The following is a 12500-nucleotide window of genomic DNA, read 5'->3' as shown; positions in this document are numbered from 1 at the left end:
ATTGGTTGATAATCTGGCTCGAGATTTTTAAGCCAATTGATGAGCGTAGCAATCGGAATCGCGTGATTACTTTCCACAGTCACTTGAAAACCGCTCTAAGTTTACATGGAGACCCTCATCGCTACACATCTAAATCATTTCTCTGTTTTTGACTGGCTCTGGTCCCCTGCAAAACTTTATCTACAATGTGGGAGGAAAGTTGTTCTGGATCCAGGTATGTCAGCGGAAAGCTGATCACTCTGATTGACGATTTATTTTCGTCCGATATACCTTATTCCAAAATGGCCCCCATTTTAGCATTCGTTTGTTTGCATGCAAATTGGCCCTTTTTTTGGCTGATTAATCTGCCTTTATTCACTCGTTTGATAAAACCAGTTTTTCGTGTTTTACTTCCTACCGACGCACGACCACGGTTATAGACCTTTGGCAGTCTTTTGAATATATTTAAAAAAGTCGATTATTGAATTAGGCTTTCGAATGATAAGAAGACTTACGCAGATCACAAAAGGTGATATCCTCTGAAGACAAATATAAACGCCCTCTCCTGTCTACTTTGTTTTTTTTTTTTTTTTCGTAAACCTTGCCCTACTTATATGCAAGGGGTTATGACCTATCGAACTCTATCTCAATCAGTACACTCGACTGAGATTCAACTACGCGTGTAATCACATATCTCTTGCATTCGTTTTACAATGGGTGTGTAAAACTACCCTACTTAAAGCAACGGAATTTTGGAGTTTTTTGTTAACGCATCACGCAATTTAATTGGTAGTTGCTAAATGAGAAGGTTACATCAATCAATGTTGCTAATTAAGAAATGAAAACATTGTCCTTTAAACTAAATTACGAAGTCTCCGACAGTGTCGTGCTCAGTCACATATATTACTGATTGAGATGCAAACATGTCCGCTTTTTCTGTAGTCTCCTTCGCAGCCGTCTTTCGGGATGTCAAGCAACGCTCCGCAGAAAGGAATGGCTGTTCACATTGGAACCACATTCATTTCTCGGATTGAGCCAATCACAGCTACATTCCATTTTCTGGAACTGCACCGTGCAACTCGAGCATTAATACCTCTCGTTTCATCAATGCGCTCGATCACCACAAATATGCGGGTCTGTTGTTTGTATTTTTCAAAGCGACCGCGTTGACCATGAGCGCAAGAATAAGTGGACAACCGAAAGAATGAAAGGATGTAAATATAATCACATTAGTCGATATTTTTATTGACTTCAAAACCAAGTCTTCATGTACGCGCAATTTTATTAATTTCACGTATTCTCAACTGCCACTATGCATGAAAACAGAGCAGAAACCAAAGCAAACAAATGTCTAGTCAAAATCTGACCGCGTCGGAAAAAAACCTACAATCTCGGACAAAACCTGTTGAGACAAAGCGACATTTTTGGTACTCCAACAACTTATCCAAATGTTCCGCCAAAAAGCTGGCCGCCCTTTCCCATCCCCTCAAACTCAATGTTGATTTATCTCGGTTGGAAATATACTGTAGAACATATGACAATACTCAGCAACATTGACTGAGGGGAGTGGGAAGGGGAAAGTAAGTAGGGGTGTGTAAAAATGAAGGTGAATTTGTGTCACTGTCTCAACAGTTTTGTCTGAGATTGTAGGTAATAGCAAGGCTTTCTGTTACGAAAGATAAGGTTTTGCCTAGGTCAAAACACAGATTCGATCAGCGGACAGAAACCAGGCAAATACACAAATAGTTTCCAGTACTGTATACTGTTGCAAAATTACGGGTACTATTGCCGCCGAAAATAAATGCTCTTTCGATTTTTTCGGCGTTTCAATCCAAGCATGGGGCTTCCAGAAAATCGCAATGAATGATTTCCTTCACACTCAATTGCATGGCTCACCTTTTTGGTTGTTTTAATAGACCGTCAAAACAATAGGAAAGGAATGTGGCTTCAATGTGAGCAGCCGTTTCTTTCGGGGGAGCGTTGCGTGACATCCCGAAAGACGGCTGCGGAGGAGACTACTTTTTCTGCTACTTTCCCCTCAAATCAGCGAGTACTTACAGGTGCCGGCGTATTGAACAAGCACGAATCCATCCCTCTCTTCAAATATTTTCCATATGATTCCAAGCTACATGTTGACCATTCCGTTGACGGTTTGCTCCTGAAAAAAAAACGACTGCTGTAAACTCCATGATTCGGCCAGCCAGGTGAATCAGGAAATGAATTTTATTTAAGCCTCAAGCCTGTATAACGTGACAGAAGTGCTCTGCTTCTTTGGGAGATTGCAAAAGACATTCAATGTTGGCAGACCAAATAACATATTATGAAGTTCCCTTTAACTGCTTAGAATAATGTCCTATTCACAAGCCCTTCACACTCTTCAGCGTTTTCCGCACTGGAATCTGTAAAGTCTGTACAAGGAGCTTCTCTGCACTTTAACACCTGGATGGTCTGACGAATCACCACCCATCAGGAATTCTCTCCGTTCAACAAAAAAGAAAGCCTGGTCGCAGGTTATCTGACGAGAGTCACCTAAGTCAAAAGCTGGAAATATGAACAACTTACTTGGCTGTTTCAGACATAATACAACCTTGATCTTTGGCCGGTGAATCACATTTACAGCCTTCAACTGAACAAAATAATAAAGTTCGCCTTTTAACACTTTCGTCGACAATGTTTATCTTTAAAAGGCCATGAAACGAAAACAAAAATCTTGGGAAAAAGGGGCTCAACGATAATGCAAAAACGCACTAACCCAACATCTACAATAAAAAGGTTTCAAGCCAATGAAATTAATCAAACTTTCCAAAACAGGTCCATGGCTAGAGAAGTCTAAAAACGCCTCCACTTCCGTGTGGAGAGGCAAAATGGAAACTCTTTGAAACAAAGCTGCAAACCGTCACTTTCAGTCTAAGCCAGAGGAACGCGTGGTGAACTTATTAAAAAAAATAAGCAGACGGCAACCGGAAGAGAAACTTTCGCGCGCCAAGACAGTGGTGTCACCCAGATTTTTATACTAATCATCTCTAATGGAGCAAAGATACTTAGCAATGTAAATGTGGTTCTGTGAAGAGGGGAAAACAGGTCTGTTCCGGTTGCCGTATGTGTCTCAAAACGCGCGTGCTAAAACGTCCTCTTAATAACGCATACACAACTTACAATAACCTCCTAGCCCATACTCAATCGAATTAACAAATTGATGTCAGTTTTTCATACGTCTGTCCTGTTATTGATCATGAATTTCGTCATAGCATTGTCAAAGTAGCTATGGCTCCACGAGGCGATAGCCGAGTGGATCTGCAGACTACTTTGACAATGTCATGACGAAATTCACTGTAAATAACAGGACAGACATATGAAAAATTGACATCAATTTGTTTTTTACAATAACAAAAAGGCAGAGGGATCAAAAGTAAGTCAAAACACGAGAAGAGCACGGGACAAAAATGCGAGAAACTTCGATCTGACGTGAGCAATATCGCGTCATTATCGCATAAATTATAAATTTATGTGTCTGTCCGCTTATTGACAATAAAAATTAGCCAATGAGCGCGCGAGAATTTTGCAGTCATTGTAAAATTATGTTGACATGAATGTACAACGCTTGCATTACAGGGATAGGCTAGAGAATACTGTGAAACACCCACTTTGGTTCCTTTCCATAATAGTGACCACACATCGAAACAGTCTACTATTAAATTTGACAACACGGTGAAATAACACGCCTTGGCAAACCATACAACACAAATCAAGGGATAACATACTGTAAGTCAATGAAGTTTTCTCCCCGAAAAATGAGAAGACACAAGAAAGCGCTAGCGTGGAAACTCCTCATGCTGTGTTTTCAACAAATAGAAAACGGGAGTTTTCGAAAACACATTACTGTGAACAGGGCATGAAAGAAACTTGAAATGTGTGTCGTTGACGAGTTAGGACTAATGATAACTCACTATTTTCATCATGAAGCATTCCAAAGTTATGTCCCATTTCATGAGCCATTGTTGCTGCAGTAGCTGCAGCACTTGAAGTGTGATCCTGCCGAAATTGGAAGAAAGTTAATTATTCATTAAAAAGAATTATCCGTCTTCTCCAACAAAATTCTTCAAAGTTACACACAGCTTTCCAAATCTATCCAAATTCCTTGTTCAGTGATGGTTACTGGGATTGCAAACTCGTTTCGATAAGGCTGCAAAACTGCTCCATACCTTGGAGGGAGATCATAACACTGATGACGACAGGTCATTGCAGGTCATCGTAAATGACTGTTGATGACCTCGCGGAGATTACGTAAAAGAAGGTAGTCTTCCGGGACAATGGTTTTTACATTGGCCCAGTCGATGGAGTGACCTGGCGTGTACTTAGCGTGTTCGGATACAGCAGACTTGACATCGTAATTCCTTTACGTATAAGTTTTAAGTCTTCTTAGCCAGGAGGGGACAACTAAAAGTATGAGCTAAGCCACTTTCTCCGAATACGAAAAACTGAATATCCTCGATCAGTTTACGTCCCTCGGTCAAACACCTAACGTTAGAGAGTATGTCGAGCTTCTGTTGTGACCCACGTATCGGGTTTGGAGTGGACAAACTTACTTGTAATCGAAGTGTCATGGAATCTAAACAAACTTACTTGTAATCGAAGTGTCACGGAATCTAAATGGTTTCAACCATCGTCTTTCACAATAGGCCATTTGCAACTAACGATCACATGGTACAAACTCCGCCATGCTGGAGGGCAAGCTCATTATTATTCCCCTACTGGGACATTAAAACAAAGAGACCTGAACCAGTCAAGCTTGAATTGTCCTTGTTTTAATGTCCCAGTGGGGGAATAATAATGAGCTTGCCCTCCAGCACGGCGGATTTTGTACCATGTGATCGTTAGTTGCAAAAGGCCTATTATAAAAAGGGGTGCGAAGCAGAACAAAACCTTAATTAAATTATTTTACCGAACTGGATACATATAACTGTGTATTTTATACCGAGTATAAGTTAAGTATTATGTGGTCAATGATGGGATTTTTCCAAACTCTACCTGTACAACTCCGCCAGATTTGCGGCCACACATTGCCATCACAGCTGCTTTACCAACTATTGAACCTTTAAAGGAACGATGCCTGAAAGTAAGAAAGAGCCCAATTAAACACCTCAATTTTTGCCAATAAAACCGTAGCAACAAGCCAGTGGAGAAAGAGAGAGAGTATTTAGTATTTTGGCGTCTGTATAACGCTAACTGCTTAGTACAAACCCTTTGCGCCCAGTTGTTAAAAAATAAATCACTATCTAGTGGATAACTGATAGCGAAACCAATTGCGTTATCTATTGGATGGTGATTTATCGCTGGATAGCACCCTTATCCACCTTTTGAACAACTGGTGCTTGGTGTACTACTAAAACCCTTGCAGTCTGATTGACTCCCGTCTTTCTTGTCATAACCCTCGCTTGCATGGTCGTCTCTCTATTGACGTGAATTCCAAGTGTACTTGCCCAAAATAAGAATTACCCTTAAAGGCGGTGCAACGACGGTTACTTCCAAAAGTGCAATTCAATTTATTGCTCATTCTTATTCTCTAAAAGTGGAAGGCAAACGACATAATGATACAATACAAAAACCGAACGAGTTGGAAGCTTGGAACGACAATTCTGTTAGAAACGTATTGACCGTGGCGAAAAATCGTATATCAAATCGCGACACATTATTACTGCTTACGTTAAAAGCATTGCATTGTCGTGCTTTTGTTTCTTCCAGAGGTCTCCGTTCCGGTAAACCATGAAATTATCCAAACAGGCATCTGAGTCTTCAACAACTTCGATGAGGTCACGTTGGTGCCAAATTTCAACCATTGTTAAAGCCACACGAATGTTCATCGGGCGAAAGAGCTGTAAAATATTGCCAAGGCAGCGAAAGAAATTAACCTTCGAAATACAGGCACCCCCAAGAGACCTACGTTTTTTGGCCCCATCCAGTTTTATCATAACTGAGCAAACACACTGCCAGAAATTGAACGCCACCTAGAAATTGACAATACCCTAAACAAAGCTCCTCCACACAGAAGGCGGCTAAGGCCCCCGCAGCATCGACATATTCCATGATTCCGAAACACTAGCAGGTCAAGTGAAAGATGCACGGTGGCTAGGAACGGTTGATACAACTGAAAAAAAAGCCTCTTTTTCGTTGTGGAAAAAAACAGGAGTAAAATCTTGCCTAAAAGATGGGAAACGGTTTAAAGTCGTTTTAAGTGGTTTTATTCATGTGACAAATTGAATTTATTTCTGTATGAAGGTAAATATATAAATTCATATCAATGAACCTGCACACATCGTTAAAATTGTCTTGACAGCTCATTTGGAAGAGAAAAGTGCACGAGTCACATTTTGAGCCTCCATTTTTAACTTCTCAAGTTAGCTTAATCTTGCTTGTCTTCCTTAATTAACTGCGATGAGTTCTCGCATCGAAAATTAGTCACCACACAAAATCCACTTATTGGACTTGCTTTAAAAGGAAAAATAGAAATTTGGTGGCAAATGGCCTATTTTAGGGTCACAGAAACTGTTTCGTTATACTTACAGAGTCCACTACATTGGCTATATTCTTTGATCGCTCCTCCACTCCAACAATGCTTTTAAGGTCCAAATACTAATTATTTATGGCAAAAAATCATGTTTAGGAACTCAGATATGAGAGGCATGACTTGCTGCACTTTACAAGGTTAGCAAACCATTGGTGATCTGGTCTTTGAACTGCTTGTCACCTCACCCCTGAAAGGTTTCTGATGACCACTCAGATCAACAATACAGACTAATTATACGATCCTCACAACACATTTATCACTTGACCATTTGATAAAGATTAATTCCTCGCAAGTTGTCAAACCATTAGTCAGACCACATTCCTTTGCAGGGGTGAAGTTAAGATACATACGTCATTCATAGCTTTTAACCATTTAACATGAATTAACAGAGGACAATAATTATTATTCCTCTTGCATTCCCCACTTCAAAATTTAAAAAGGTCTAGTACGTAGAGTTGATATATTGTCAAGTGAACTGTTGAGAAATGAACCTTTCCCATTCATCAATATTCGTCAACTTCTAATGTGTCTCTTAGGTGCGAATATGCCCACTCACTTACTCTAATCTACTAAAAAGTCAGTTGAGCAAGAATTACTGCTCTGGATTACACTAACATAAAAGGATTTATGGATCAATGTGATTGCGTGATAAACTAGACACACCTGACTACGATCATTCCCCACTTCAAAATTTAAAAAGGTCTAGTACGTAGAGTTCATATATTGTCAAGTGAACTGTTGAGAAATGAACCTTTCCCTTTCATCAATATTCGTCAACTTTTAATGTGTCTCTTAGGTGCCAATAAAATTATGCCCATTCACTTACTCTAATCTACTAAAAAGTCAGTTGAGCAAGAATTACTGCTCTGGATTACACTAACATAAAAGGGTAAGATGTATAGAATTTATGGATCAATGTGATTGCGTGATAAACTAGACACACCTGACTACGGTCATTGACAATGACTAATTCCACATATTTTGTTTCACTTTGCAGATTTCGTCTGGCCTAAAAAAAAGCACAAAAAAATTCTATAATGTATGAAAGTCATTCAATCTTCATTGACAGTTATGACAAAGAATTTTTTTACTGCTTCGTCTTTGGCATACTGTTTTGTCTTTGGCAAAACCACTTTCAAGAGTGTCATACATGTATCAGTGAGGTTTTGTGCCAGACTATTTCACTCGTCAATGGTGGTTGCTTCAGGGATGAATGGGTTAACAGCATCTAGTAGGTCCACTCAGAAACTACCCCCTACCCCTCTTAACTGATCCCCCCTGACAGTACGACTTCTAGATTTTACTCTATCAAACGCCAGCCTATTTTACTCAATGGGAGCTCCTGGGATAAATCGGTGAAACGAAAACCATCTTTGTATGACAAAGCCAGCATTGATGGCCCCTAGGTCGTGGAAAATAGAGAAAATGGAAATTCCACAAGGTTGGCCAATTTGTTCAGAATTAGACATGGTGTTTTCTAAAATTTGCCAAAAGTTAAAAATAATGGAAAGCTCATCCTACTAAAATTTATTCCAACATTCTTCTCAGGTTGCTTCTTGGGTTCTTATTAAAACAACTATTGAATAATGACATCACTGTCAGCACTGAGCAATTGTTGCAGTTTTAATTCAAGCTGCACACCGCACGAAAAAAGAACATGTATTTCTACTTTGCAAAATATCATTCTAATTCGAGTGGCAAGCCTTACATCTTACACTACATGCTTGCTTGTTAAGACAATTTGAGTTTGCTTGTTAAGACAATGTGAGTTCAACAAATGAAATGAAATTTAATAAATTACAGTAAGCTACAGTTCATTACCCGATGTTTTCCATGTGAAATAAGTTCATCCACAACAGGAACAGAACTCCTATAATCTACTCCTGCAAAAACACGAACCACGTATTTATTTGTACTCAATTGTCCAGGAAACAGAAAGTTATGGAACAAATGAATGATAATCATCCTACAACATAGCAGATTCAAAGGATGCCAAATTCCTATCAAAGTGTGCAGATAAGTTTGACTTTTGAATAACGTGAGTATTATCCAGTTGTTCAATAGCTGGATAACTTTATCGTGTCGATAAGTCACTATTCGTCAGTTTCAATCTCTGCAAAGATTTCAGTATTTTCTCTTGTAACTGTGAACATGCACACTCTAAGCAAATCTAGTTAAAGGGGTGTAAGAAAAATATTAATCTTGGCCAATGTTTAACAAGAAATATATTTTATACTCTGAATAGTGACATACCTACTGGATAAAGTTATTTGGCTGTTGAACAACTGGAGCCATACCTTATCCAAAGCGTTTAGCCTTATGGTTAAATAACACAGTTCCGTATATGCAGAATTCTTCGTATCAAACTAAGTGTTACTCATAATATCCTTAAATAATACAGCAGATTTTAAATCTCTGCATGATAAAAGATCAACTAACCGCATTGCTTCTCTCCCTGAACCATATCTCTCGGGCGGTACATTATGTGCTGCAAGATGAATAAATGAAATAAGCTGCAAGCACACTTACTGTGTTCATAAAGTTGCCAAAGCTTTTTTATTAGCGGCCGGTTAATCTCTGCTCAGGCATTCCTTCCTTTAAAATGGATGCAAAAAGTACACCTAATACAATTTCTAACCAAGTTATCTGCTGCACACACGTCAAGAGTGATATTATTTTGTGTCACACTACAAATGTGAGCCAATCAGTTACTTGCAAGTTGCAATTTAGGGAAAGATGGAGAAGTGGCAAAAACAAAATAGAACCCTAGCTGAAAGTCAGCGAGGTCAGATTACATCCAATATAATTCAAGGTATTTCAGCAAATCTTGCTTGACAATCAAACCATCAAGGAACAAAATAATTATGTTGGGAAGAAATCTTGGGAAAAGCCGAACCTTCATTTCATCAGACATAATAAACAGTACAACAGTCTGAAAATGGACTAAATTGAGAAAGTCTAGGATTTGTAGCAGAAGCAAGAAGGGTGTCACTAAGCCACTGTTCAGCAGTTCTGTGTATACAATGTCAAATTTGTCTTTCTGTAAATCTCGACTGATTCCCTAATTGTGGCAGCAATATACATGCAATTCCACAATTCAGCTTTTTTACACCCTTGACCCACAGCATCGCTTGAACCCAATGTATTCCAAAGGACATATCACAACTACAGACATTTTGGAATTGGTGGAGGTTGAACAATGCATTTTTTCTAAAACTTTTGGGATCAATATTATTGATAAATAACACTTTCGCCAAATCCTGTAGGAAATAAAGATGGTCTACAGATGCATAATCTGTTCAGAAATTTTTGATAACAATCCTTAAGATGAGACAACAGTGCTCAGCTGTCAACATACTGTTCAAATCTTTCTCTGCATCCATAATTTGATCAGACATCAAAAAATGTCACCGGAAGTATGACTTGAAAGCTGTAACCAATCAGAGTGAGGCTTGCGGTTTTTAAGCCAATCCGAGATCCATGTAAGTCTGGATTCTGGACTACAGGCAGACAATTCATTAAGAAATGGTATCAGGCGTACTTTTCATGCCCCCTCTTAGCTAGGCTTGCTAAAGAAAAGAATGCCTGATCACAGTTTAGGAGGAGTTGGGACTACGCTGTTGAGGTAGGAAATGCAGTAAAGAGGGCCACTGAAGTATCTCAGCAATGCCATTACTCACTTGGTCAGTTTTTCCTGGAAGAGGTTGAATAAAGTATGTCTCATTTCCATCATACACCATTCCCCTTCAAAATTAATACGTTACATACATGTTAATTATCCATTTCCTTCATGCAATGACTTTTTTAGAGAACAATACAAAATGCAAGATAGGCCAATGTTATTGCTGTCTTTATCAATGAATTACAGGTGTTCTATGCAAAAGAGAGCTGCAATTATATCAGTTATACAACTCATTTCAAGTCAACACAGCAATGCCCATTGGGCTGCATACTTAAAACACATTAAGATAAGCTCCTTAATATTTTTTTATCAAGTTCGCTATATATTAGTTTATACTCACTCAATTCCATGACATGTGCTGATGGCAACAATGGAGTGTTGTGCTCCTTGAACAGTCCCTTGATAAAAACAATTGTCACTTTTCTGCAAGGGAAAAAAGTACAATATCACAGAAAAAGAAGGTTTGTATCAAACTTAACAAGTGGTAATCGTGGAATATTGAAGTATGTTTGACAGTCGATTTGGAAGCAAAGGAGAAGGGTAACATTGGCATAAGGGCTGACATGTTGATCACTTCACAGCAAGTTAAAGCGTGAATTGCTGTGGATATTACTATAATCTACTTATTGTGTAAATAAAGTACAGTAATATACATGAGAAAGACTTGCAAATCATCAATTTCAGCTTGACAGCGGTCAGTACCAACTCACAGATTGATTCCGTCAGTCTTCCCATTTAATCCTTTGAGATGCTCTGACTCATGACAATCATTCACTGAAGTTAATCCCTGTCGGGCGGGGTTGGTATCTGGATGAGAGACCATCAAAATTGTCTTTTGTAGACGTCATGTGCATCATAACGCCTATTTTTTTCAATCACAATACTCATATTTAACGAAATCCTGACCATTCATCACTTGAGATTTGTGTTTTCTTATTTTTCTCTACACATCTCGTTGCTGCGCTAGGGAAGGATGCAAGTCAAAGCAAGCTACTGTCATTTATGCATATGATGTATCAAAAACAGAGCTGGGTAAGCATGACCAGGTCATGCACTCATGGCGTAATTCAAGAAGGCACTGAAAAAGCAGACAAACGAAAAAACAAAAACCTTGCTGAGCCCCACCCTATGCACAGGATACCCAAGATTAGAAATGTCATTCTCCTTAGTGTTGAACCATAGACAGTCGTCATTTAGCTACAGTATTGTCTTCATTTATGTAGTAGCATCTAAGTATTAAGTTCTTGCTTAATATAATTATGATGTAAACATGTCATAAAATTTAATACAGCACCAGTCTATTTATAATATTTTCAGTGTCACTGCTCCTACACTTATGTAGCGATGACATGTGTGATCACACATCTCTAACTTCATCTATAACAGACAAACATCTTTGGGACAATAGCTATAGCAAAATTATTCAGTATTGATCCCACATAAATTTTAAGGACAGCAAGCAAATAGGGGGATTGTCTATAAAATAACACAAGACAAGACGCCTATAAGGGTGTATCCGTGGGATGAACAAACAGTTAACTCAAATTGTGCAGTTACAGTAAACTACAACTATGGGTAAATTTAGGGAAGGGTATTTAGCCTACCCCTCACAGTTTAAAATTGGTCCCTGGTCATGTGACATAATTGCACCATAAAGAATCAAAAAAGAATGTAAGGCCACGACATGAAGTGGTTTGTTTTAAGAATACAATTACTAAACAAAATCCCTTCTTGTTGTTTCTTTTATTTTTTTGCCTTCCACAAGAACCTGCCTGTTACATTTTTGGCAACCCTGCCGGGACATGTCAATGTGGGGATATATTCAACTTTTTAAGTTTGTGAAGGATGTTTTCATGTGTCAGCAGAAAATGAAAGCTTTCAGTGTGCAGCCATCACTTGCTCATGGCCTCGATGCTTGGTGCAAATAAATCATCTATTCTTGTGGGAACTGACTTGCATTTTGAAAGGAAACATTGTTTTGATATGGATTGTGGTGCTTTTGCTGAGTTGTTCTAGTTTTGTGCAAAATTGTTGAATTGAGAAAAACAACAGAGATTTTTATCAAGTTGCATAAAGGGGAGTCAGAATGGCCGCGGGATCCGAAATCGAAGAGTTCCGGCTTCAGCTTGAATCGAAAATTTGCAGTATTGATTTGAATGTTTTGGTGGAGCTGGCAGCACGTAAATATGGAGTCTAAGGAATTAGGAAAACTTGCTTTGTCAAAGATTCGCAAAGAAGTAGAAAATAGCCTGAACGAAGCTGAAGATGAGAAAA

At 38.7% G+C, this 12500-nt stretch overlaps 1 protein-coding gene across 1 annotated transcript in view; it reads right to left on the bottom strand.

Moving 5' to 3' along the window:
- The window catches only part of LOC138005505 (disintegrin and metalloproteinase domain-containing protein 12-like), a 58238-nt gene that overhangs the window by 35887 nt on the left and 9851 nt on the right, over positions 1-12500 (bottom strand). Inside the window, exons 5-15 of the mRNA XM_068851721.1 lie at positions 10567-10649; positions 10225-10288; positions 8984-9032; positions 8366-8427; positions 7488-7553; positions 6541-6609; positions 5683-5852; positions 5008-5089; positions 3927-4011; positions 2542-2605; positions 2038-2137 (exon numbers count right to left, since the gene is read on the bottom strand). Of these exons, the coding sequence (XP_068707822.1) occupies positions 2038-2137; positions 2542-2605; positions 3927-4011; positions 5008-5089; positions 5683-5852; positions 6541-6609; positions 7488-7553; positions 8366-8427; positions 8984-9032; positions 10225-10288; positions 10567-10649 (894 nt within the window). The remainder of the gene's footprint in view (positions 1-2037; positions 2138-2541; positions 2606-3926; positions 4012-5007; positions 5090-5682; positions 5853-6540; positions 6610-7487; positions 7554-8365; positions 8428-8983; positions 9033-10224; positions 10289-10566; positions 10650-12500) is intronic.

Source organism: Montipora foliosa, chromosome 6, assembly GCF_036669935.1.
Source record: "Montipora foliosa isolate CH-2021 chromosome 6, ASM3666993v2, whole genome shotgun sequence".
Classification (NCBI taxonomy): Eukaryota; Metazoa; Cnidaria; class Anthozoa; order Scleractinia; family Acroporidae; genus Montipora; species Montipora foliosa.
This window is presented reverse-complemented; position numbering and strand designations above follow the sequence as displayed.